At 53.6% G+C, this 27,307-nt stretch overlaps 1 protein-coding gene across 1 annotated transcript; it reads right to left on the reverse strand.

Moving 5' to 3' along the window:
• Window positions 1-252: 252 nt before the first annotated feature.
• TCF15 (transcription factor 15) lies at window positions 253-7,541 on the reverse strand. The gene is made up of 2 exons (XM_073309057.1): window positions 6,940-7,541; window positions 253-723 (listed from the first exon to the last, which is right to left on the reverse strand). Exons 1-2 carry the CDS (start codon window positions 7,414-7,416, stop codon window positions 649-651), a joined length of 552 nt encoding a protein of 183 aa, XP_073165158.1. The 5' UTR covers window positions 7,417-7,541; the 3' UTR covers window positions 253-648.
• Window positions 7,542-27,307: the final 19,766 nt, after the last annotated feature.

The following is a 27,307-nucleotide window of genomic DNA, read 5'->3' on the forward strand; positions in this document are numbered from 1 at the left end:
AAAAGGCCCCTGGGGAAAGCACAGCCAGTCTGCTGTCAGCCCCGTCAACGGAGAGACTCCCAGCCCTCTACCTCCGACTGGAGCTGTGTGTCCTAAGCATAACTTAGGGGGAAACAATGAAAAAAGAGCCACCAAATGATCAAAAAAATAACTTTATTTTCAAACCTGCTGAATATGAAAAAAAAAAATAGTGACCATGGAGACCTGCAATAATCTTAACTCTCATAAAGCTCTGTATCGAAACTAACCATTGAACAATATTTTACACTCTCGCCCTTGCCCGCTCCTCTGTCCTGCAGCCACTGGGCCAACATCCCCTTCCAGGGGTCAGTGAGCCCTGCTGCCCCGGGCTCCTGCTGGCCGCGAGGGACAGGCACAGTGGATGGCAGAGGAGCGGTCACACTCTCTCTTCCCTTATTTGCATCTAGAGCATTGTCCTGCCTTTCAGTCCAAGTCGGTGCAGCCCCAGCCCCCTGTGTCTCCGTGTAGTCCTTTGAGTGTGGGCTCATTTCACATAGGCTTTCCTTTCCTTGAGCTCCAGGGGTCCCGTGCTCCTTCCCCCACCCTGGTCTTGAATATCAAGCTCATGTGCTCTGGGGTTCGGCCACCTGGCCTGGCTCCTCAGGCAGATGCTCCCGCAGCTCGGGCTCATCTCCGCGGCACCCGCATTGGGTTCACCCCTCGTGCCTTCAGGCAGTTGCCTGCAAGCTCCCTCCGGTTGCCCTGCAAGAAAGGAAGGGGAAAGCTGGAGACACAATGCCCACACCGCATTCCTGTGCCCCCAGACAGCTGGACTGTGCCCTGAGCCACTGTTTTAGCAGGAGGCAGAGAAAAGCCCAGAGATGGTTGCATCTTGGGGTGGGGGTTAGAAACACTCAGCGGAACAGGAAAATCCTCCCACAGAGTTTGTTGTGGGCTGCGGTAGCTGGTGTTGCTGCCTTGTTAACTCTTCATAGGAGCACAATGGACCAGAGTAGGAAGTCCTCACTCATTTCTATATGACTTTGCTGCGGACTTCGCCTGACGAAAACCCTACTAATGCGCTTAGGGGATGGCACGGTCATGGTGGGATCCACCCCTTTCTCGGAGCTCCTTCCACTCATCTAGGCTCTTGCAACAGACAGAGCTGTGCAGCCATGGCCTCACAGATTGTTTTGGAGGAGGCAAGATACACCACACTCCATCTGGGATGGCTGTGCGACCGTCCCACGTGACTCTGCTAACAAGACCTGTGCTAGCGTCACTCAGGGATAGGCCTCCTTTGGGGCTATTCCGCCACTTGGAATAGGTTATGCCTCTCCATAGTTCATCTGGGGCAGTCCTGGAGAGCCCAGACTAGAGGTGTGCGTCCCCACCTCCCTGTAACGGGAGGGGGGTGTTTGCAAAGGAAGGGTGTGGTGGAAAGTCCATGCCCCAAGCACTAGAGCCCTGAGGGTGATGGGCTGAACTTGGCCATGTCGTCTTGTCGTGTTTCCAAGCTCCAGAGGGAGGTCTGACTGCAATATGGTGCTGTGACTTTCGTAGTACTCTGCCTTGTGATTGGATGACAGAAGAGCAGGTGGCAGAATGGCCAAATAGCCAGGGCAGGGAAGACTGGGAAGATAGATTTGCAAGTTCTGTAACTGAGATGAAGGGGTGGGTCTGAGAGACAGGGAAAGGCTAGGAGACCGAGCTGGGCTGGAGCGGGCATGCTGACGTCTCGCTTGTTCTAGGTATGGCCAGGAGGACGGGATCCGGTGTGATGTTCTGCAGATGCCCAGGGATTAGCTATCAAGGTCAACGTGACATCTAAACTCTAGAGGTGGAACCTTACGAAGCACAGTTGTCTCTCAAAACTCCCTGGCTACTGACTGTCTCCTGATGAGTCCCTACATTGGAAAGTGAGGAAATTCCCTGTCTCCTTCCTGGGGACTCACTGGCTGGGAATTTAGCTCTTAAATCTTTTTGGAGTTACGTTTATTCCCTCGTCTTTTGAAGTGAAGCCCCTTGGGGAAAACCAACCTGGGACTGACCCACGGGTACGGGGATCGGGGAGGTTTATCCTGATTAGTACGTGCCAGAGCAGGCTGCAGGAGAGAGAGCCACTCACCAGGAAAACAGCCCCTTGAGAGCCTCTCCTCACAAGGGTGCCCAGAGCACGTCACAAGCCACCGTGCAGCCTAGGGCGGCAGGAGGGGACACTTTGGCTAAGGAACAAATTTCTGCTCTTCTTGAAAGTGCAATGGGATCTTCCCATCTGACTGTGCCCTGGCCCTTGGCCCCCAGGGAGCCACTACAACCCCCCATGGCGTCCCCACGGCCCATTTAGAGAGGCCTGGAATCTCTGGGGACAATGACCCCGGAGCGGCTCCTGCCCTCCCAGAGGAGCTCTTTGCACTAACCAGAATGCGGTGTCCTACTCTGCCACCCCTAGCGGGTACAGTCCCAGCCCAGACCCTCTCATCTGGGGCTTGCAGATACTTTGTGTTCCTTAGCCTGTCTCAGGAGCGTGAGAATGGGGGGCAGGGCCTGCGACAGGCAGAAGTCCCAGCAGGTACCACAAGTAGATGCCAATGTCCAGGAAAGTAACCCCCGGGACTGAACTTCCACCCACAACGCCATGCAGAGAGGGACCTGGGTTGGCTCTAGGCAGGGGCCTTGCCCTCAAAGGAATCCTAATTACCATGGTAACACATGACTTACCCTGGGGTCCCCGTGTGCTGTGGGAATCGGCTAGGAACACTCCACGGAGATGTGACAACAGGTTCTGCCTTCCCCTGTGCAGGGCATTTGGTGCCCATTACACTGAGGCTGATCCCCTCTGCCAGGCTCAAGCTGGCGCTGACGGTGTTGTACCAACTCCTCCCACCCCAGTCACTCCCCAGCCCCAGGCTTAACCTGTGCACCTCAGCTGGGCCCTGCAGCTCTCCCGGCTCATCCAGCCCTGCCCCAATCCTGATCTGTAGCCGCCCTCCTTTTGGGCCAGGGCCCCTCAAAGCTCTGGTGATGCAGCCTCCCGGTGCTCCCGCAGCCTCTCAGCCACCCTCGCGTGTCAGGGGGACTTTGCCATGAAGAGAGCGGGCTCGGTGGAGGCCAGAAGAGTCATTTTCACTGGTTACCTGAGCCAGGATTTGAGTCCAGGTCTCTGGGGCAAAGGGTCAGCACACGAAGCCTCTGTACTCCTGAGCCCATACAACCCCAGGTCACTGCTGGTCTCTGTTTGGATCTACAGTACATTCAATAACCCCCCACACTCCAGAGTCCGCTGACGGCACCCCCAACAAAGACCTGGCCCTGACCAGCATGGCTAGCGAGAGGTAGCAGTGAAGTCCTGTGGCTAGGGCATATGGGAATCCCACAGCCTGGGCTCTAGTCCCAGCTTTCCCAGTGACCTGCTGAACAAGTCCCTTCCTCTGCGTCTTTGCTGTGGGAAAGAAACCCCAACTGCTGCAGATGCTTGTTTCCCATTTAGAGACAGTGCCCTTGTTCCCACAGGCTGGTGCTTAGGCCTTGCTGCGACTCTCCGTGCCAGAGCTCATGGATCAGCTCTTAGAGCACTAAAATCTCCTTCCTCAGGGCTCGAAGCAGCGGGAGGAAGTGCAGATAGGGAGGAAGCTTCCTGACGGGGGAGGTCTATCTGGCTATAGACGTGGTGGAAGCTCCATTGCTTGGGACGTTTAAAGCTAGGCTTGCCCCAGCGCTAGTAAATGTTCTGTGGGGAACAATCCTGCCTTGGGAGGGAGAGATGGTCCTAAAGGTGGCTTCCATCGATAGCTGAATAGTTATCTCCGGCCTGTCCCCTCCCTGCCAGCTGCGCAAGGGGGTGAGAGGGCTTTTTGGTTATCGTCTCGGGCCTCAGAGGTTATGGGCAAGCTTCCAAAAGGATTGAGGCCTGGTCTCCCTTTTTCTCATGCCTGAGTCCTGGGCCACTGAGAGCAGCTGAGGAGCAGAGCACCGACAAGGGTGCCGGGCCTGGGTCTGCCATTCAGGTACAGGCCCAAGTGTTGGGGGTGCACAGTGCACGGGCAGGTGGGAAGTGGCCTCTCCTCAGCATCTGTTGTGTTTTTTAAACCCATCAGCTCAAATACTTCAATAGCCAGAGAGATGGACAAGGAGATGGGGGAAGAGACAGGAGGTGGGAAATAAAGGGAGAGAAACTGGAGACAAATCTCAGGGAGGATTGTGGGTGTGAGAGTGCCTGGTCAGTGTGTAGGTCAGGAGAAGCCTGCTGCAGCCCGTGGAGTCACACCGGGGTAAAGCTGGGATAAGCAGGAGGAGGCTCCAGCCCCATGTGTCCAGTTTGATGTACAGAAGGGCTGTCTGACCGGGAGACTACGTGTAGGGACGGGGCAGTGTGTGAGCGCTGGGATCAGCGTGTGCATGCCGGGCAGAGTGCAGATGGTTATCGAGTGCATCCAGAGAGCTTGCCCAGATGAGCGTTGCATTTAGGCACTCTGGACTCCCAGTCCCAGCCAGCACCGGCTCGAACCACACGGCAGCCTTCCCAGGAGACAGTCTACAGAGGGTGGAGACAATGAAGCGGCTACTCTCCTAGCTCGGTGTTTCTCTCCTCTCCTTCTGCACCATTCAGGACAGAGCTGCAGCAGGGGCCAGATCTTGAGGGCCTGACTGCAGTGACCTCCCTCTGATTTCTGGGAGCTGGGACTGAGTGGAAACTACGGGTTAGGCCCAAGATTTCTGTCTCTTTCCAGTTTATCTCGTCCTGCTCTTTATTCCCCACATTATGCCACCATCCTGTTTGTGACCTCACAGCTGGTTGCCGTGCCGAAGGTTATGATGTCACAGGCAGAAGATTATGATTAGGGCCCTACCATGAAAAATGCATCACAGACTGTGAAATCTGGTCTTCCCCCGTGAAATCTAGTCTTTTGTGTGCTTTTACCCTATACTCTACAGATTTCACAGGGGGGACACCAGCGTTTCTCAAATTGGGGGTCCTGAGCCAAAAGGGAGTTGGATCATGGTGGGGGTCACAAGGTTATTTTAGGGGGGTTGCAGTATTGCCACCTTTACTTCTGTGCTGCCTTCAGAGCTGGGCGGCCGGAGAGGGGCGGGTGCTGACTGCGGGCCCAGCTCTGCAGGCAGCAGCGCAGAAGTCAGGGTGGCAATGCCATACTGTGCCATCCTTCCTTCTGAGCTGCTGCTGGCGGTGGCTCTGCCTTCAGAGCTGGGATCCCGGCCCGCAGCCACCGCTCTCCGGCTGCCCAGCTCTGAAGGCAGAGCCACCGCCAGCCGCAGCGCAGAAATACTGCAGCCCCCCCTACAATAACCTTGTGACCCCCGCACAAGTCCTTTTTGGGTCAGGACCCCGACAATTACAACACCGTGAAATTTCATATTTAAATAGCTGAAATCATGAGATTTATGATTTTTAAAATCCCAGGACCATGAAATTGACCAAAACGGACCGTGAATTTGGTAGGGTCCTCATTATGATATTAGTGGAGGAAGGCTGGGCCCTAGGGTAAAGCCCGAATGTGCGTAGCCAGGAACAAACATTTGGGAAGTATCCAGATCTGCCTTTCCGAAGGTGTTAGCTCCCTCGAGCTAAATGGCAATGGGGTAACTCCTGCTGAAAGAGAACTTAGAATGTGAGATGCAGTGAAATTAGAGCCCTGCAAGCATCACCCCCACAGCCTGGGGTGAGGGGGCAGCTGGGAATCAAGCTGCATCCAGACACAATATTGACATCTCTATTTTATTCCTGCAAAGGGCTGGTCTGATCCCAGGGCCCAGACACCCTCAGGCTCTGAAGGGGGTTCAATATAATGCATCCACAGTTTGGTCTCAGGCCTGGCTCTACCTTAAATCTAAACCAAACACATGGAAACTAGAACAAGTTACGTGATAGCGGCACAGAAGGTGTCTGCAGGAGGCCTCACCCAGCAGGGGCCTGTGCTACTTTAGAGTCTCTCTGCTCGGCTTCTCTGTCCAGGGGCAGGAGTTCGGTGTTTCCATGAAGAGTGAGACAGCCAAGGAGTCAAGGCAAAGCTCCTGAGACGCCCCCTAATACAACCACCGGAGCAGGTGTGCTGTGCAAGGTTGCAGCTTGTAGAAAAGACAGGTGGAAGACAGAGCGAGAACACTTCCAATTAAGAGCCCTAAATTCTTTTGACTATGCATTTAAACTAGCGTTAATGGGCCAGCTAGTGCATGTTACGTATATGCTCAGTATACAGGAGCTATTTAGTATGTTGGATCTGCCTGCGGAGGCAGCCTGGTCTTGCAGCTCAGGAGTAGGTTCCAATCCTCAGTGACTCGCTGTCTGTGAGCTAGGATGAACCACTGCACCCCTCCATGCCTCAGTTTCCCCATTTGAAAAAGGGCACTAATGAGATTTGCTCACTTTTGAGACCTTCAGCTGAAAGGCACGACACAAGCACAGGTACCCAGGGCATTATTTCATTGGGCCAGATGTTGCTCTCACAGGTACCCCTGTGAATCTGGAGTGCCACGGATAACTCCAGCTGAGTTCCTCTGGATTTACCCCGAGCATAGAGTTTGACCTGGGGACTTGCACAGGAGTTGTGTGCGTGTAGCGAAGGCAGAATTTGGCCGAAAGCAGCTACCCCTCAGTGAAGGCCCGCACACCCCAACCCACACAAGCATCCTGCTCGGTCTGAACTACAGCCAGTCCTGATTGCAGACAGTCTGTGCCAGCTGTCACCTCTTCCCCTTCGCCCTTCATATCCTCCTGCCACTCGGCCATGCACTCTCCACAGAGTCCCCCTGACACCTCTGCTTACATTCATCCCAACACCTGAAACCCAGCACCCTCCCCTCCCACACGCACCCCAGCGACATCCCTCTGTACCTACGTAGGGCCTTTGCCAGTCCAAATGCAGAGCTCCCTTTCCAGCCTCCCTTCTCAAAGGGATCCTGTTTGCCGGTGGCTGGCCAAGCAGGGGCAGCACCGCTCAGCTGGGAGGATGGACTTACCCCTTTCCTCTGGTTGCTGAGGCAGAAGGTGCAGATGCTGCGGGGCTGTTTGTTGTCCAGCTCCCCCTTGGAGCCATAGATGGTGCTGAAGCAGGGCTGCCCGTCCTCGCAGCCCTCTCCGAGCAGCAGCACGTTGGCCAGGTGGGAGATGTAGCTAGAGGCCAGGCGGAGGGTCTCAATCTTGGACAGCTTCCTATCCATGGGCTCGGTGGGGATGAGGGTCCGCAGGGCGGTGAAGGCCGTGTTGACGCTCTGCGTCCGGTCCCTCTCCCGGGCGTTAGCTGCCTGCCTCTGCTTCACCATCACCACCTGGCCTGGCTTCCTGGCCACCTTCCTCCTGGTCTCCAGGTCCTCATAGCAGCCGTAGGACTGGTCTGAGGCGTCGCTCTCGCTCCGGTTCTCCTCGTCCTCAGAGAGCATGCTGAGGTCTGGGTACAGCATATGAGCTGCCACGGGTCTCAGCATGGTGAACGCCATGGTGGGGTTTGCCCCCAGACCCAGGGCCCCTCTGCTCTCTGGGAGCCTTCAGCAGCAAGACACCTCTGCGCTCCAGGCTGGAAGGGCTCTGAGAGGCAGCCTGGCTCCTCGCTGGAGCACCAGGGGCTCACTCCAGAGGCTCACCCTGGTGGTGTTCAAGGGCTCGCAATGCACGGACACAAGCAGGAAGCCCTCCCCACCCCCGCTGCAGGTCCTGACGTCTTCCCAGCTGTTGCTCCAGCTTCTCCCCTTTCCAGTCGGAGAGGGTGGTACAGTTTGCTCTAGTGGGATTCACAAGAATCTCTCTATATAAGTCCTGGGAGGGGCTAGGAACTAGGAGCAGATTCCTGGCCAGCCAATGGGGCTGCCTTGGACTTTTCCATCCAGCCAACAGGACTGTGGTGCTCTCCCAGCCCCCAGAATTTAAAGCCAGCAGACGCTGCTTGTGTTCTGTACTTTACAAGGATCAGGATGGGGGCCCTTTTACTGTGCGCAGACACCTTGCAAACAGAGCCCTGCGGGGGCGGCACACCGCAATGAATCTAAACAGGCTGCAGCTGGACACAGGCTGTGCTGGGAAGTGCAACTGCACATCAGAGATCTGCTGCCCGCTGGGGAGCTGCTGCAAATGCTGCTTCCGTACTAACTTCTCCTGACACAGACAGACCAGGCAGCTCCAGCCGACTTCACAGCCCACCCTGCCCCCTCTGCAGGCCGCAAGGCCCCCCACAGCCAGCACCTGTCTAGCACCCCCCAGAAGAGCTTCCACAGAGCCAGCACCCATGCACTGCTCCCTGCTGTACGTTCCCCAAGTGTGGGGCATGCAGGGTTGAAGGACTAGCTTGTGGAGGGCACAGAAGATGTAGACATTAAGATGGGCAAGGCGCTTTAGTAGCACATGGTGGGGATGGTTTCATTTTCCTGAAGAGGAGCTGAGCTTTCAAACGCTGCCCTGGGTCACCTCCTGGAGGGGCTGGGCCTTCTTTACCCTTGACCTCCGCCGGGCCAGCAGCCCTGTATTTCTGCCTATCGCTGGGCTTGGTATTCACTTTCTATTTTGTAATGATTCTGACGGATAATATCCATGTTTATGTTTAAGCGTTTTTTCCCTATTTCGATTGCTTTAAATTTTCACAGTTGCGAGAAATTATGGAGGGTGGGGTGGGGGGGAGGGTCAGACAGAAATGATTTAACGACAGCAGATGTTGAGGTTCCAAAAGTGCAAGCTTCAGAGCCGTTAACACACACACTGTCGGCATCACATGTCAAAACATACCGAGTCGAGAGCCTCAAATCAGCTTACGATAAGTTCTCAACAGCAGGTTTCTTCTGGGGCCGAGCTGCACATTTCAATGACCATCAAGGCACATACTGTTTGTTGGTGTGTGTGTGCCTGGTGAAACTGACGATTATCGCCCTTTCCCGATAAAAATGCAATCCTTCAGCGCCTACCTCTAGTGATTCCTCTTGGGGGAATCTTGCACACTGTGAATGCAGAAGCTAAAGATCCTCTATGGACAGTGCTCGTCTCCCATTCCCGTAAAGCCAGCTGCTGGGAGAGGCTGTGATGGAGTCGCTTTCAGTCCCCCATAGGGGCTCATTCCCTGGCGTGCACTCTGCAGGGACAGCTTGAGAGCGGAGTAGCTGGGAGCTGCTCACACCACCAGTCCTCCTACACCATCCCCTCCAGCGATACCTGCTGGCTGAGGCAGGGATTGGAGGAGCGGTGAGTTGCTCCCCTAGATCTGGGTTTTCCATTAAGCATATAAATCATCCTAGTTAAAAAACAGCTTTTGCTAAGATAAAGCTCTCTGAATGCTAGGTTGGAGCATGGCTGAGTAGGAGCATTTCCTCTCACCCCAGGAGGAAGGTGTGTGCCGGCAGTGGAAAAAATGAAGTTTTTTTTCCTGAAGTGGAGAGATCTGAGCAGCAAAAGCCTCTGAATTCACTTGGGGTTCAGCAATTCCGCTCCTCTCAGACCCTCTGCAAACCAGCGGCCTAGCAGAGAAGAAACCCTCCCGCTAGGGTTAGCCAAAGCCTTCTGCAGCTCTGAAAGATCAGAACAGCCCCTTAGACACACAGGGAGTGTTTGCCCATCGCTGGCTTCCTGAGCCAATGAATTATTGCCGGGAGATTTCCTTTCCTGTCTGCTCCTCTTTGGCGGAGCTATTCACTCCTGTCACACTCTCCCTTTCTCTTTTCCCATCGCCACCCCAGTGTCCCTCCTCTCATCCTCTGCCTGCAAGCACAGAGCCCCAGAGAGCGAAGGCAGGAGGGGAAGCCAGCCAAATAAAGCAGGCAGAAGGCTTCCTGTGCTTCCCTTCCTCAGAGGCCCGAGGCTGAGCGGAGATCACCAGGGCCTGGGGTGCCATGAGCTCTGCAGGTCAAAGCGGGAAGGCAGCTTAAACAAACAGAGGGGGAACCTGCTCCCCAAACAGAGAGAATCGTATATTTACACAGACGGGTCTTGATACCAACAAGTGGCCTGTTGCATTTATTAAAGGAGAATCCTCTGATTACTCAAGAATTTCCTCACCAAAGGCTCCTTAGCAAAGCAAGTGTGATGTACAGACCCCCTTAAATGGGGCAGAGTGTCCCTGTGCAGCAGGCAGATTTCCAGCCGTCCGGTTAGCGAGAGGGGCAGCGTGGCTGGAGCAGGTTAGAGAAACAAATGAAATGATGCAGAAACCGCCTCCAGTTTTGTTTTTTGGTTGGTTGGTTTTCTCAGCTGGAAACTCCAGGCTGTGATTTTAGAATGAAAGGGTGCGTGGAGGCCCCCATCTGCCACCCTGAGATGCTGGGTGTGGCCTGCCTGGGGCCTGTGTCTGAGACGTCACATGGAGGTTGCCAAGCGCCCCTGAGCACTACCCCATGCTGCTCATCCGTGTGGGCAGTAATGATACTGTCAGGTCTGAGCCTGAGCAGCTCAGCAGTGACTTCAGGGCTCTGGGACTGAGGGTGAAGGGGCCAGGGGCTCAGGTTCTGTTCTCATCCATCCTTCCAGTGGAGGGTAAGGGCACAGGCAGGGACATGGGCATTCTGGAGATGAATACACAGCTGCACGGGTGGTGTCAGTGGGAGGAGGGATTTAAACTAGGTTCAAAGGCGGGCCTAGGTAAACATAGAAAAGACAACTTGAATAGAAAGCTAGATGTTGGGAGGGCACGGAAAAGTACAATCTGGTCATAGGAACAAGAAGAGGGAACTCAGTCGGGGAATTTGCTCAACATCTTCTGTGTCTACACACAAATGGAGAGTAAACAGGAAGTACGAGCCCTGAAGCTAAATTATGACTTGGTGGGATAAATCTCAGGACTAGGATATTGTCATAGAGGAGTAGAACTTGTTCAGGAAGGACAGGGAGGGTAAAAAGTGAGCAGACACTGCATTATACATCAAGAATGCATACACTTGTCCTGAGCTCCACCAGGAAGTGAGAGACAGACCAGTTGAAAGTCTCTGGGTAAAACTAAAAGGGGAAAAACAGGGGTGACGTCATGGTAGAGGTCTAATGCAGACCATCAGATCAGGAAGTGAAGGTGGATGAGGCTTTTCTAAAACAAGTAACAGAAATATCCAAAACACAAGCCCGAGTAGTAACGGGGGGGCTTTAACTACCCCGACATCTGCTAGAAGAGTAATATGGCAAGACACACAATGTCCCATAGTTCTTGGAATGCAGTGGGGCGAGGTAGTAACTGGGGGACAGCCATCTGAGACTTGATTCTGACCAACGGGGAGGAACTGGTTGAGAACCTGAAGAAGGAAGACAACCTGGGTGAAAACCATCATTAAATGATAGATTTCAAGATTTTAAGGAAAGGAAGGAGTGAGGGCAGCAGAATAAGGACAATGGACTTCAAAAAAAGCAGACTTCAACAGAGAATTGGTAGGTAAGGTCCCATGGGACAAAAACCTAAGGGAAAAAGGAGCTCAGGAGAGCCGGCAGTTTCTCAAGATGGCAATATTAAAGGCACAACTGCAAAGTACTGTATTCTGATGCGAAGGAAAGATAGGAAGAAAAGTGAGGCCAATATGGCTCCATCAGGAGCTCTTTAATGACCTGAAAACCAAAAAGGAATCCTACAAAAAGTGAAAACATGGACATATTGCTAAGGAGGAGTAATTAGGGACAACGTCAGAAAAGCTAAGGCACAAAATGGGTTGCACCTAGCAAGGGACATAAAAGGAAATAAGAGGTTCTTTACATACATTAGGAGTTACAGAAAAACAAAGGAAACTGTAGGCCGTCTACTTAGTGAGGAAAGAGAGCTAATAATGGATGATGTCAAGAAGGCTGAGATGTTTAATGCCTATTTTGCTTCAGTCTTCATTAAAGAGGTTTGTTGGTGGCCAGAGACTCAACACAATTAGTATTAACAAGAAGGGGGAAGGAACATGAGCCAAAATAGGGAAAGAACAGACTAAAGAACATTTAGATAAGTTAGATGTATTCAAGTCCGCAGGGCCTGATGAAATTCATTCTAGGGTACTTATGAACTAGCTGAAGCAATCTTGGAACTGTTAGCAATTATCTTCGAGAATTCCTGGAGGATGGGTGAGTCCCACAGGACTGGAGAAGGGCAAACATAGTTCCTATCTTTAAAAAGGGGAACAAAGAGGACCAGATATTGTTCAATATCTTCATAAATGATCTTGAGGATGGTGTGGTTTGCACTCTCAGCAAATTTGCGGATGATACTAAACTGGGAGGAGGGGTAGATACGCTGGAGGGCAGGGATAGGATACAGAAAGACCTAGACAAATTGGAGGATTGGGCCAAAAGAAATCTGATGAGGTTCAATAAGGATAAGTGCAGGGTCCTGCACTTAGGACGGAAGAACCCAATGCACAGCTACAGACTAGGGACCGAATGGCTAGGCAGCAGTTCTGCGGAAAAGGACCTAGGGGTGACAGTGGACGAGAAGCTGGATATGAGTCAGCAGTGTGCCCTTGTTGCCAGGAAGGCCAATGGCATTTTGGGATGTATAAGTAGGGGCATAGCGAGCAGATCGAGGGACGTGATCGTTCCCCTCTATTTGACATTGGTGAAGCCTCATCTGGAGTACTGTGTCCAGTTTTGGGCCCCACACTTCAAGAAGGATGTGGATAAATTGGAGAGAGTCCAGCGAAGGGCAACAAAAATGATTAGGGGACTGGAACACATGAGTTATGAGGAGATGCTGAGGGAGCTGGGATTGTTTAGCCTGCAGAAGAGAAGAATGAGGGGGGATTTGATAGCTGCTTTCAACTACCTGAAAGGGGGTTCCAAAGAGGATGGCTCTAGACTGTTCTCAATGGTAGCAGATGACAGAACGAGGAGTAATGGTCTCAAGTTGCAGTGGGGGAGGTTTAGATTGGATATTAGGAAAAACTTTTTCACTAAGAGGGTGGTGAAACACTGGAATGCGTTACCTAGGGAGGTGGTAGAATCTCCTTCCTTAGAGGTTTTTAAGGTCAGGCTTGACAAAGCCCTGGCTGGGATGATTTAACTGGGAATTGGTCCTGCTTTGAGCAGGGGGTTGGACTAGATGACCTTCTGGGGTCCCTTCCAACCCTGATATTCTATGATAGGGGAATTATAGACCAGTCAGCCTAAGTTCAACACCAGGAAAGATACTGGACCAAATTATTAAACAATCACTTTGTAAGCACCCAGAGGATAATAAGGTTATAAGGAATAACCAGCATGGGGTGTATTTGCGCTTGTCAAGAACAAATCATGTCAAATCAACCTAATTTCCTTCTTTGATAAGGTTACTAGTGGATGAGGGGAACAGGAAGCAGTAGACGAGATATATCTTGATTTTTGTAAGGCTTTCAATACAGCCTCACATGCCATTCTCACAAACAAACTAGGGAAATGTGGTCTAGATTAAATGACTATAAGGTGGGTGCAAAACTGGCTGAAAGATTGTACTCAAAAAGTAGTTATCAATGGTTCATTGTCAGACTGGGAGGGCATATCTAATGGTGTCCTTCAGGGGTCAATCCCGGGTCTAGTACTATTCAATATTTTCATGAATGACGTGGCTAATGGAGTGGAGAGCATGCTTATAAAATTTGAAGACGACACCAAGATGGGAGGGTTTGCTAGCATTTTGGAGGGCAGGATTAGAATACAAAATGACCGTGACAAATTGGAGAATTAGTCTGAAATCAACAAGGAGAAAAATCAATAAAGACAAGTGCAAAGGACTACACTTAGGAAGGAAAAATCAAATGCACAACTACAAAATGGGGAATAATTGACAAGATGGTCGTACTGTGAGAAAGATCTGGGGGTTACAGTCACTCACAAATTGAATGAATCAGCACAGTGATGCAGTTGTGAAAAAAACCTAATATCATTCTGAGATGTATTAATAGGAGTGTCATATGTAAGACATGGGAGGTAACTGTCCTGTTCTACTCGGCCCTGGTGAGGCCTAAGCTGGAGAACTGTGTCCAATTCTGGGTGCCACGCTTTAGAAAAAGATGTGGACAGATTGGAGAGAGTCTAGAGAGCGACAAAAATAACAAAAGGTTTAGAAAACCTGATGTAGAAAGGAAAAGTTACAAAAACTGGGGATGTTTAATCCTGAGAAAAGAAGACCAAGGGGGTGCCTGATAACAGTTTTCAAACCTATTAAGGGCTGGTGTAAAGAGGACAGGGATCAGTTGTTCTCCACTTCCACTGAAGGCAGGACAAGAAGTAATGGGCTTAATCTGCAGCCAGGGAGATTTTGGTTAGATATTAGGAAAGCTTTCTAACTCTTAGGGTGGTTAAGTTCTGGAACAGGCTTCCAAGGGAGGTTGTGGAAGCCCTGTCATCACTGCAGGTTTTTAAGAACAGGTTGGACAAACGCCTGTCAGGGATGGTCTAGATTTACTTGGTCCTGCCTCAGCACAGGGGGCTGAACTTGATGACCTCTTGAGGTCCCTTCCAGTCCTACATTTCTATGATTCTGTGAACTGCAGAAGAAAGACCTGGCAAATCACTGGAGCAGAGCAGCGGGCATGGTTGTGCCAGGGGACTCGACCTGGGGGCATGGTGGGTAGAAGGCAGAGAAGCCTTGCCCCAGAAGGGTGGGCCAGCATGTATGTTTTCTTGCTCTGGATTAACCAACCACAATGATCTTTAGGCTTCTTTGTGACTGGACTTCTCCAGGAAGGAGGTGCTCACCGAGCTGCTGGGTGCTGCTGCTGGGGGGATTACCTTATTCCTGGCTTTGGTGTGTGTCCGGTGGAAAGGGGTGGCTGTTGTTACAGGCTGAGCTGGGGCACCCCTCAGTCTCTCTGCAGAGCTGAGGTGGGATCTTTCCAGGGTAGGGGGGATGCAGAGGGATGTTTTCCTCTTCCATTTGTCTGCCTGCCCGGAGCCCATAAACTGAAGTGGAATTCACACTGTAGGTCGGAGGGGTCCCAGCAGCCTTGAGATCAGCATCGTTGGACAGAAAGGGGTGTCTGGGGGGTGACCACACAGGCAGAATGGGGAGTTACACAGACTATCTGTGGAGCTGGGTTCAGCACGGGTCACTCCTCCTGCTATCCTGTCCGCACTACGGCTGGGCCAGTCCCCATTCACTTTAGTGGGGTTACTCTAGATTTGTCTCCGTATCACTGAGAGAAGAATCTGGCTTATTGTGTTTAAACAGAACCAGACCCCAGCAGGTTTCCAGAGATGCCCCGTGGCATTGGCCACTTTCCCTTGCCCTCCCTGTGAGGACGTACAATCCCCTGCACCCGGGGCAGCTGGGACTGCACCTTTTTTCAAGGACGAGAAACATTCCAACAAGCGGAGCCCTTCCCTTTCCCCCGGAGCCGAGCTGCTTGCCCTGCTTTGGAAGCACTTCATGATGCATCGTTAAAATGTCCTGAGACACCAGTCACAGCTTCCTCTCCCTTATTATTTGCATTGCAGTGCTGCCTGGGCCTGAAGTCAGGGAGGGAGGCTGCGTTGAGCTAGGCCCTGCAGACACACACGTATATAACAGGAAGATGGTCCCTGCCGCATGCAGCTTCCAATCTAAGTAATGACTCCGACATGAATTAGGGCCCCGCCTGTCCCTCCCCATGGGTGCAGCACCCTATCCTAGGTGACTGTGTAGATGCTGCCAGGACTCCCAGTCTGTCCCTTGCCGCCCCTATAATCCAGTAACCCCCAAAGGCCGCCATCATCCAGCTAGTGCATCTTCCCACCACGGCATGGCCAGAGACAGCTTGTTAGCACTTTGGCTTCCCCAGAGTCTCTCCGGGAATGGAGCCTTCCTGGGGCGGGGAAGAGCCTCTGCCTGTCAGACCACACTGTGCCCACTGCCAAGTGAAACCTCACTGCAAGTGTCCAGGGTTCCTGGCCCAGCTCCCTCCCTCCCCTTCTGCCTGTGACAGTTTTGCTGCTGGCCGGGGGGCCCACCAGCCATTTGGCTGTTCCGCCCGTGAGAGAGGCCTGTTGGGCTCTTTCAGAGGTGCACACGGGGCAGGTGTGAATTCCTCAGGGCTCGCCACTGGTTATTATCCCTGTAGCTGGCCGAGGATGGTCTCGGGGAGAGAGAGAGTAGGGAGGGGGCTTACAGCAGCAGGACCGGCGGAAGGGAATTCGCTTCCCGGAGCAGGTCCCTGGCTCAGTCCGAGCTGGAAGTAAATCTCCTCCATGCTGGAGCTAGTCACCTCAGTTGGTAAGGAACCCACAGTCTCCCCCAGGTCCCGCCAGCAAATTATTCCTGGCAGGAGCCCCTGAAACATTTGTATGTTGCGCTTTTTCTTAAGGCTCCCAGAGCCGGAACCGAGCCAACAGCGATGATACTAATGACAGGCAGGCACGAGCCTGGCAGGGCCTGCTGATGGACACAGGGACTGGTGGGTGCCTAGAGAGGACAGACAGATGGACATGTGGGGTCGTTGCATGGCCCTAGCCCTTAGACATGGCAGATAGACACAGTTCAAAGGAGAGCTGGGTAGCCCACAGATATGACAGACAGACAGACACCCAGCTCCAAGCATAGGGTGATAGACCTTCGATATAATTAGCAGGCAGCTGGGCACACAGCCCTCTGGAAGGCTAGAGAATGCCTTGGCAATTCTGCAGAGATGAGAACATTAAGAGGGTGGGGGCAGGACCTATGGTGCTGGTGGGTGGTGATGGGGAGAAGGGGAGAGGATGAAGGTGATTACTGGTGGAGAAGGGGAGAGGAGGAAGGTGAGCATCATGCAGGCCCTGAGCAGGTGGCTAATGGCAGGGAGGCATGGGAGGTTCCATCCCCATCAGTATGTGTCTCTGCCCATCCTTCTCCCGGTTCACCTGGCTTTGCCTCGTCAGACTGGAGCAGGCTCTGGAGTCTGTGGCTGGGTTGCTGAGCCCTGCGGGGGCGAGTCCGCAGTCAGAGGGAGCTGGGTCCTCACAGAGCGGCAGGCATGTTTACCTGCTGGAGGTGACGGTTCCAAACCCAGGTGCCGAGGCCTGCAGGTCAGAAAACGTGTCCCAGTCCCACATCTGCAATTGGCTCCTCATCAGCTCTGGGGAGACACACAAACCCACTGAGAGCAGGCGAGCCCTCCTGGGCCTCCATCTCACACATGTGGCCCCCCTGGACTTGTCCGTGGCCACCAAGGCCGTCGATATCAGACCCCACGAGGGGCTGGCTCCCATTGCTGTGCTCAGAGCACTCGACTGTATCTCCCGTGAGAGAGTAACGCATTGCCTGGGGGACACAGTCTTACAACAGACACACCATCCGCTGCTGGCTCCTTTGGATAAGAAGCAGGTGGAAATCTGCCCATCGGGCTGTCCCAGGCTAGGACTCCTCTCAGCCCGTTGTCTCAGCCCATCCTCCCTCTTTCCAGCCACAGGTCATAGCTTTTCTCTCCCTCTTCCCCCCTCTTGGTTTTCTAAGGGGCTCTTACACGTTGGCACCCTGCTGGGGTGTGACTCGGCTGAGCTGAACAGCACTGATCCTCCTGACAGCAGGCAAGACGGATAGGCAGGGACTGTGTATTCAGGTGCAGCTGTTACCAAGCACATGGACAGCAGCTGAAGGAAAACAGGCCAGGAGAGGGACAGGGAGAGAGAGAGATTCGCTTCCTCCATATGAACACCTCCAAGCCGGCCCGCATGAAGCACATGGAGTCTCCCATCCCGTTCTCCTGTCCAGGTAGCACCATGGTGCACAAGGATTGCTCGCATGCTGGGCAGCAGTCCCTGCAGGCTTTGCAAGAGGCCTGGCTCTTTCACTGGGAGGAGAGTGTAGGAGTGAAGGGAGCCTGCAGCCTGATATGAAGTGAGAGCCAGTGCACGTTTGAGTAACATCCATGTGGTGAGAGATGTATCTAGATGAGTGTGCTTGAGCGGACATGTGAGCTTGTCCGTCCGTCCATCCATCCTCCGCACGCATCCTGCGTGTTTGTGCATGCATGCATTCTCTGGGTACATGCATCTATTGGGCACATCTATGCGTGTGTGCATGCATGCAGCTCTGGATGCATGGCTTGAGGCACTGGTGTGGGTCCAGCAATAAGGGAGCTTTACTCTGGCTCGTTCATTTTTGTGCTGGGCTTTGCATAGCAATCGGCACAAGGCAAAACCCAAGTCCGCTGGGCAGAAGCTTTCAGGGGTCAAAGAAGCAAAAAGGCTTGCATGGCCGAGCTTTGCTTCTGCTTGGAGAGAGCCTTTTTCCTGTTTGGGGGACGGGAAGTCACAGACCCAAAGCCCTCCAAGTCTGTGGCACTGGCTGCTACTCAGAGAGCAGAGAGCTGCTGCGAGGAATCGGGGAGCAACAACATCGATTTCCATGCAGACGCCAGAAGGACTGAGGTCAGTCGGTGCCCTAAAGTTTCCATACAGAACTGTACAGCCAGTTCTCCACAAACAGCCCCGGAGCAGCAGTCACAGGCCTGTGGTACAGTCTGTGTTGCCATCAATTTTCCTACAGCTGGCAACACTTGGAAATTGTTGGTTTTGGCAGCCATCCTGCTTTCTAAATCATAACTCCGCCCGGCGCTCAGGGACACTCGGACGCAGAGAGGTTTATGGGTGATGCTTCCCCAGAACCTTCTGCTTCACCCTTGGGGGGCCTCTGAGGCACCTGCCAGCCAAGCTGACTTGGACTTCGCAAGCACCTGCCACGCAGTGCAACCAGGCTGGCAGCGTTGACATTTTCCAGAGAGTTCCTCGGCTGCATAAGAACAGGGCTACGAGTGCGGCTAGCACGGGTGACAGCTAACCGCCCAGGGATGCAGGTACTGACAGCCTGAAGCCCCAGCTTTGATGATAACCCCTAAGCCCTGCTGTGGTGCTGGGAGTCTCTGGAGCAGTGACATTTCCAGGGGCACAGCCTAGAAAACCCCACTCCTCCCTCAGCTCAGCCATGGCATGTGACCCCAGCCACGCAGACGAAGCTGGGCGGCTGAATCGGCCACTGCAGCTTTGCATTCTGCTGCTCAGCAGGGCAGTGCCTTGCCCCTCAGCGTGGGCTGCCCCGCTCTCTGAGCCGGGCACGTCAGCTGGACCTGTGCCCGGCGGATCTCTGACCAGAGCCTAGCAGGGTTTACAAGGCACATTTTCCTGCCCCATTTCTCCCTTTGTCCTGGCCATTGGCCCAAGCGCTATTGATTCCTGACTCTTTCCCGTCAGATCTGAGTTCCCAGCTAACGCTCCTGGGGAGCAGTGAAGGATTATGGGAAAGCATGCGCTCAGGGGATGGCAGCAGTGCAAGCTGGGATTCCAAGAGTCCCTCAGTGCTCTCCAGGGCTCAGAAGCACCTGGTTCAATAGCCTTTAACCCCCAGCCCCTGCCCGCTGCCCTGGCCTTTGCAGGAATCCTCGCTTCATCAATCGGAACTAATTGCTCCCTGTTTGTTTTTGCTGCGCTGGCCTGACCTGAGCTGGAGTTGATTTGCCGGACCGTGGTCAGACGCAATCTGGGGACCAGGAGGTGGGGAGCGGGAACGCTCTCTCTCTCATGTAGGCGCAGGGCGAGGGGCTGGGGAACAGCAGGAGAAAGCAAAGCCTCATCAACGCCACAAACAGAGCACAACCCGTGGAACGTCCTCCAAAGCCAATCCGTCTGGGGAAGGCTTTCGCAACCTCAGAGCAAAGGCTGGAACTCTCCTTCCATGACAGGGCAAGAGGGAAAGCCAGGGTGAGAGACAAACGGAGGAAGGCCGGGGGTGGGGGGGAGGGGGTTTGAGGAGAAATCAACGGACCTGCACCCCTAAAGCTCACCCGCTGGCCTTTTCAGGTGCTCTTGGCCTGAGCCCTGGGAAGCAGTGAGGAAGAAGAATGGGTTGACCTTAGAAATGTTCAGTGATCCATGCACTCTAATAATAACACCGAGCTTTTCATCAGTATCTTTACCCCCATTTTACAGATGGGGAAACTGAGGCATAGGGCAGTGAAGTAACTTGTCCAAGGTCACTCAGTGGGCCAGTGGCTGAGCTGGGAACAGACCCCAGGTCTCCTGAATACCAGGCCAGTGCTCTATCTTCTAGGCCACACTGCCTCCTCCAATATGAGTGGGCTTTGGGGCAGGGCTACAAGGTGTGGTGCTCAGTCCATCAAAGAAAGCTCTCAGGACCTGAGGAAATCAAGCAGGTCTGTGGTCCCCAAAGCAGCCAGCTGTATGCAGCACAGCACCTTAGTGGTCCTGCTCCAGATGGAGCCACAAACAGCTGGGCAGGTCTGCGGGTTAGTGCAGGGAACTGGTCTATTCTGCTGTGGGAGGAGGCTTGCATGCCTGGTAGAGGAGCAGAGCTAGAACATGCACTTGGCCGCTATCCGCCCCTTTAACTCCCTGTGCCAGACTGTGAGCCCCAACACAGACCACATCACGAGGCCCACAGAGACAATGAAATGAAGCAAGTGCCTGGCACGTCTATTTCATCAGCATTTAGGAACTGCAGAGTCACCATTCACCCTGATCTCACACAGCACCTTCCAGAACAGACTCTTCTACAAACAGGGTGCAGAGATATACTTCACCTACCAATGGCAGGCAGCCACCTCTGAAGCGAAGCAAGGCTGCCGTTCAGCAGTGCACTGCAATGCTGTGCAGTGATTCAGGAGGACTGAATCGTAGAATATCAGGATTGGAAGGGACCTCAGGAGGTCATCTAGTCCAACCCCCTGCTCAAAGCAGGACCAATCCCCAATTTTTGTCCCAAATCCCTAAATGGCCCCCTCAAGGATTGATCTCACAAGCCTGGGTTTAGCAGGCCAATGCTCAAACCACTGAGCTATCCAGAAAATCCCAGATCTCCCTGAAAGTACCAGAGAAATGGGGAAAGGAAACGAGCTGGACAGTCGCTTCTCCTGCTGCCAGCTCTTTAACGGCTCTCAGTGCTCAGGACTGGAGTTCTATGTCTCATCTAAAGCACCTTCAGTAACCCAATGCCTCCAACCCTCACCTGATCCAGAGGAGGGGACTTCTTCCACCCACAGGCTGCCCAGCGCCACTTCCAGCCGCGCTGCTGTCTCCCAGCCAAGTGATGGCCCTGCACCAGCCTTCTTACTCTGGCATGTGCCTCTCAGGAGGTAGCATGGCTGCATCACCATGACACAGAGGAGAGGGCAGCACCAGAAGTACCAACAGCTGCCTTGAGTCTCATCGGGCTTCAGAAATGGACATGGTACATGCTCACCATCGAGTGACCTCCCTGTGCATGTCCTCTGCTTGTGACCTGTACATTGGGAGGTCTCCTAAACCTCTGCTGGGCCCTTCCCAGAGCTGCTGGGATTTCATTTTAGTTGTGTTGCGGTAGTGCCTTGGAGCCCCAGTCATGGACCAGGGCTGAGTTGTGTCAGGTGCTGTACAAACCCAGAAGAGACTGATGGTCTCCACTCCGAAAAGCTCACAACCTAAGTACCAGACAAGAGACAAGAGCTGGATACTGCCAGACAGAGGGGGAAGCACAAAGAAGCAATAGGGCAATACCGGTTAGCATGCTGGGCAGCCAAGATGCCCCCGCCCCAATGAAAGATGCTGGACTAGAAGCTGCAGTCTATGTGCTGGCCCATTCTATGACAGGATGTGCCTCCCCGCCTCTGACTCCTGCTGGCCGCAGGATGGACAATGACTCGCACAGGGGGCTGTTTTGTTTCACTCCTAGGGGAGGCTGAGATTAGCTAATCCTCCCTTAAGCGGCCGGGGAAATGGCCTTATGTTCAGAGCGGTTTAAAACAACGTCCGTCCCCTTCCCGTCCCCAGCCGGGCTCCCCGGGGAGCACGGGCCAGTTGTGTTTGCCAGAACTATAACCCCAGCGGACGGCAGCCAAACAAGTGAAGCTCAGGCGGTGTTGCCAGATGATTTCGCAGTGTGATCCTTGGCCTCTGATACCCTGGCAGAGGAGTGTCAGACTACAAATCCCAGGATCCACTGGGGCTTGGGCATGGCAGTGGGTGCGGAAGGAAAGGGGGCCGTGCTGTCCACATCAGAGCAGATTGGGTTATTACAACACACAGGTTGATAACCATTAACTTCACTGGGAGCGGAGATTGGGCCCTGCTAAGCACCTTTGAAAATTCCTCCTATATCCTGGTGAACGGGGGCCTATTACATTAGCCAGAGGAGCTTCTGAAGGACACTGGCGAAGATTTTGAAAACTGCCCCATGACTTGGGCTGTCTCCGTTTTTGGGGGTCCAACTGGAGACTCCTTAAAGGAGCCTGATTGTCAGAAAGTGGTGAGCACCTGTCTTTGGAGAACCAGGTCCCTCTAAGGTATCTGACATTGGGCACCCAGAATGACTAGTCAGCTTTGGAGATCTTGGCCAGCGCTTGCTGCTTCGCTTCCCCTGAGAAGGAGTCAGTCCCTGTGGGACTTCAGGCTGACAAGGTCACTGGAGGGCAGTCAGGAGACCTGGTTTCTATTTCTGGCTCTGCCGCTCACTTGCTTGTGACCTTGGGCGAATCCCTTCCTTTCTTTGTGCCTCTGTTTCACACGTCCCTTCTCCCTCCCTCTTCGCCTCTCTTGTCTATTTAGGCTGCCTGGCTGTTTCATTGCTATGTAGCCATCTGGGCTTGGGGTGGCACCCAGCTCTAGGACTCTGGGCGGTAGGAGGATCCCAGAGCTCAGGCTGCAGCCTGGGCGGAACGTTTACACTGCACTGAAACAGCCCCTTAGCCCGAGACCTGCGAGCCCGAGTCAGTGGCTGTGGCTAATTGCAGTGTAGACACCCTGAGTGCTACTGAACTAATTAATAATAATAAACCTGGGACCCAAAGAGTTAGAGACTGATGAACAAGAAGGAGGAAACTGAGCTTGGGTGCTCTGCAGAACTCCAGGTTTTAATTCAGATCCCATAAAAATAAATAAGAAATGAATGAAGAGACACACAAACCAACAGGCCAGAAATTAACCGTATCTTGGTGCATAGCCAGTGATCTGGTTGACTACCATTGTGTTCCAAGTGATGACTTCTGTGCATTGTTACAGAGCTGCACTGAGGGCAACTCTGCAGTCTGCTGGCACGAGAATTGCCTTTGAATGCCTCTGAGAATGTTATTTTGACTCTGATTTCACAATAAGCCTGTTGGGCAAAGAGCAGCCAGGTTTTCTCTGTTTTCACTGAAGGGCCCCAGTGCAAAGCCAAGTCTCATTTCTGTGTTTGGAGGAGATGTACCGTGATCAAAGTCACCAGCCCGAGACATTCGTGAGTCACATCACTCAACAGCTGCCTCTGGCTGGCTACGGGGATGTAGCTGGAAGGCTGGGTGGGCAGGTCCGGGCTCAACCGAGTTGCTCCGAGAGACTGCTCCCTTCAGACAGACGCTGCATGTCACCAGGTACAGCTCAGTCTTGCTGGTTCCCCCTTAGCTTCTCACTGTTCCCAAAGTTCTCGGCCTGAGGACACACAGGTACTCGCATCTCATGGTAAGGAGTGCAGGGCAGCTAGACAGATCCCCCTAGACGCTGAGCCAACGCACAAGCAGCTCACGCTCAGGGGGGACCTGGTTTGGGGTTTCGATCTGCTGCATACTTGCTCCTGAGTGAGGAGATTTAACGCAGCCCGTTTGCAGCGTGGGAATTCAAGAACCCGATTCTCAAGCTGTGCCATGGCATGGCTGCTCCAGTAATCCCTGAGCATTCCTGTGGCAATTTGGACCCGAAAGTGTGGTCCCCGGGAAGGTGCTGGCCTTTGCTGGCTGGTGTGTCTGTGCAGTGCTCCAGGCTGCTGGAGGAGGGGGGCATTTCTCAGGCCCCTCGGTGGCTGATGCAAGGAAGCTTTTCCTTTGTTGGCTGGACATAGCTGCTGCTGAGGGAGAGGAGAGGGGATCTGATGGGATTTGCTGGAGGCTTCTTATTCTCCAGCTCTGCAGACTGCCTGGCTTGACCCCAGCAACTCAGGACCTGCTGAGCCAGATCCACCTCCTTGTTCTATCCTGACATGGGAGGGCCACTTGGAGGGCCATGGGATCCCCTTCTAGAGAGGGACCCCTCAGCCCTGGACTGCTGTGGAGCAGGTGGGGGGCCACCTCTTGTCTCCCCTGGGGTGTGGTGGGAGAAATAGCCACGCCTTCCTCCAGCAGGAGACCAAGATGGGACAGTCTCTCTCTAAGCCCCCTTCCCCAGGATTGTAGCTGCAAAAACCGGGAGGGGCCTTTCAGATGCTGAAGGGGCAGAGGATGATCAGCCTGGGCTGAGGCAGTCGCTCACACCTCCTGCCCTGGGCCAGGGAGGGGACCCAAAGTGCTGAGGTGGGTGAATGCCCCCCGTGTCACAGGTGGGGAAGCTGAGGCACAGAGCGGGGAAGTGACCAGGGTTGTCAGTGGCAGAGGAATTCTGCCTCCCTGGCCTGTGCTCAGGCCCCGAGAGGAGAAGGAGCCGTTTGGGAGGTGGGCTTGGAGCCGGGCTGCTGGAGCACTCAGAGAGGCCCTGATGAGGGCTGCAGGCGGGGCCAGATCCTGCACACCCCACACAAGTCATCCTAGATATGGTGTGTGAGGCAGGGCAAGAGCTGGCCCCCTGAATGCGGTAGGGGGTTTTGTGGGGGTCAGGCTGGAGTGCGTGGGGTGGAAAGCCAGGAAGCACAGAGCCTTTCTCCAGGGCACATGGTATATTAGGGCCCCTCCGCTCAAGGGCTGTTTATCTGGGAGGTGTACTTAAGTGTAAGTAAATAAACAGAGAGCAGATGGCACGGAGGGCCGGCTGGCAATTCCCTGCTCTCGGGGGTTCCTGTTGGGAAAACACGGCTGCCAGCCGAGGCAAATGGATTCCAGACCCGCCAGGGCCACATGTGGCCACCAGGACGCTGCCCGCCTGACCTTGCTGAACCTTGCTAAAGCAGCATCGTCCGTCACACCAGGGGGTCGAGGAGGGGTCCGTTCGCTCCCCCTTCCTGCGCCTGGTGGCCGGCTTTACAAGCCTGGCCTGGCCTGCCCTTGAGATCTCTCCCTCCCACCCCGTCGATGGGCAGGGAGAGATATTAACCCCCCAGCAGGGGGAGGGGGCTCTCCGCCGGGGTCCTGCCGCTTTCACACACTGTCACTCTGAGCAATGGAAAGGCTGCCTGCTTGGGAGCTGAGGGCAGGGACGGGAGGGTGAGGCAAGGGCTGCCACTGCTGAAAGGGGCTGGATTTGTCCCATTGGACAGGAGCTCCCAGCCTCTAGCAAATGGACTGGCGCTCCAACTGGGAGCTAGACTCTCCCTGCCCACCTGCTGAGCTTGGGGGCACTGTCCATCTCCTGTGCCGTTGGGTGTAGCCTCCAGGAGCTTGTGCCTAACCCACAATGGAGTTTGGGCTGGTAGCTGGCTAGGTTCTGATACCTAGGTGCCCACCACTGTGGTATCTGGTGTGGGAGAGAGGGAAGTCACATGGGGGGTGCTGGCTGAGACAGGTGAGGCCACATGCTGGGAAAGATACTATACTTGTCTAAACCATCTGGGCACCTCACTGGGAGAGCATGCTCTGGATTTAAGGGAGAGATTAGCAAAAATGTTAAGCGTGAAACTTGACCTAGTTTGTACACGCACCTACCTACCTAGCTTCTGTGTGCAAACCAGGTGAGTGTTTGTGCCCTTGGGAATTCTGGTCCTTTGCAGAGGCAGCTATGTCATTCACACGTGCAGCCGCTGTAACTGTGAATACTCATTAGCAGCACAGCTGGGCACCATCTGGGCTTAACTCAGTATTAGTAGAAAGGAATTGCGGAGGGCAAGCAGCGGCCACGATTCCCCCTGCGGGTGGGAGATTCCAGTGGGGTCTGGCTAGTTTGCAAAACCCAGAGAAACGGGCTGTTCCATGCAGCATTGGTTTTCTGGGAGTTGCTCGAAACATTTCCCCCCTTAATTTGCTCCAGGGCTTTTCCAGAGACAAGTAATAAAGGAACAACCCCCCACCACACACCTTGCTGAATGAGTCTGGTTTGAGGTTCTTTCTTCTTGTTCTTCTACAGTATTTCTGTGACCGTATCCCTCAGAGATCAGGGGCAGGCCTCCTTGAGCTACATACTGAACAAGCACAGAGTAAGAAAGAGACAGGCCCTGTCTCAAGCAGCTACAGTCTAATTCTTGCCTTGCCCCTGGGACGATAAACCCAGGGAACAGCCCAGAGCTCACACTTCTTTGGAGTCAAAAGGAACCCGAACCTCAGCAGTTATAAGCTCTGTTCTCACTCTAGAACCCTTGGTTTTCCAGTGGGTTCTTGATTCAGCCACACAAGTTCTCTCCTCCCTTGCTACCATTAGATTTCCACAAGACCCTCACAAATATCCCTTGCTCTTGTGCTGGGTGGTTCATTGTAACAATCGCTGTTCCCCGGGCTGATGAAAGGAGAAGGTAATGCACATGAAAGACCACAAGCGCTCATCTTCGCTCACTTACACCAGTTTTACAGTGCGACTTCACGGGCTTCAGTGCAGTCAGTTTTGATTTCTCCTTGTGTGAATGAGAGCAGAATCAGGCTCTTCATTGGTTTCAGCCGTATTTGAAACACGCGGCAAAACAATTCCAGGGCCTGATTTTAAAAAATCAATAGATGTGCAAGAGAAATGAATGTGCAAATACGTGAGCAAAACAAGTGTGCAATTGTTGATGTTAGCAAAAACCAGGCCTTCACTGTTAATTTGAATGTTAGCAAAAACAAGGCGCTCATCTTCTGTCAGATGAAAAAGAACAAACTGGTTCAGGTGTAAGAAAGAACACGCTCAGGCTGGTAGAGAACGTTATAAATAACAGAACGTATTAAAAAGGGTACATTTGTAATGGTGTTTTTAACACATTATAGATTTGGCTTTGTGCAGAAAAGGTGTGGGAATCAGCTGTGTGTGGATGTGCCTGTAGGGGTGATTGTCCCATATAGCCCATACCAACGCTGATCTGTCCTGATGAGGGGAAATTTTAGCTGCCCCGAGTCAGCTCCCGTTGCTTCTTGGGAGGCGGAGCAGGTTTCTGAAAACGACATTAAACTGCCATAAAATGCCCCTGTGCTCCCGTGGGAATCTGATCCAGCTCTGCGCCTCCTTTCAACTGGAAACCAGATCCTGCCTCGGAAACTTGGGCCGAGGCACCAGGGGTATCTGAGTGATTTATCAGGCTGGGTGACTGAGGGGCTCGTCACGCGGTGCTCTGTGGCATGCCAGCTCCACTCACGCTGGTGTCAGCCCTCTCCCAGCAGTGGTGGGTGAGCTCAGCCAGCATCACACGTATTCTGATGCTCTGGGACCGCACCAGGCTGGAGGTGACTTCAGGGTGTGCTGGCTTTGACATGCCTGGATGAGCTGCCTGCTGAGGAGTAGGAGCTGGAGGGATGCAGTAGGGAAGCTGAGTTCTCGTCCTCACGGGCTCCCTGGCCAGCCTGCGGTTCCCTCTCGGTGGGTGGAGCCGGAAAGGTCTGGGCAGTGCTGCAGCCCTTACTTAACTAAGTAGTCCCAATGACTTCAGAGGAGCTACTCCCATTAGGAGCAGCTGCAGCAGGATCC

The sequence above is a fragment of the Lepidochelys kempii genome, chromosome 13 (assembly GCF_965140265.1).
Source record: "Lepidochelys kempii isolate rLepKem1 chromosome 13, rLepKem1.hap2, whole genome shotgun sequence".
NCBI lineage: Eukaryota > Metazoa > Chordata > Testudines > Cheloniidae > Lepidochelys > Lepidochelys kempii.

Bases quoted from the DNA above. Each gene is read 5' to 3' on its own strand.
- TCF15 (XM_073309057.1), bottom strand. From the start codon at position 7,416: ATGGCGTTCACCATGCTGAGACCCGTGGCAGCTCATATGCTGTACCCA. The intron at 724-6,939 runs GTAAGTCCATCC...CCTTTCTTGCAG, and splicing joins TCAGCAACCAGAGGAAAGGG to GGCAACCGGAGGGAGCTTGC.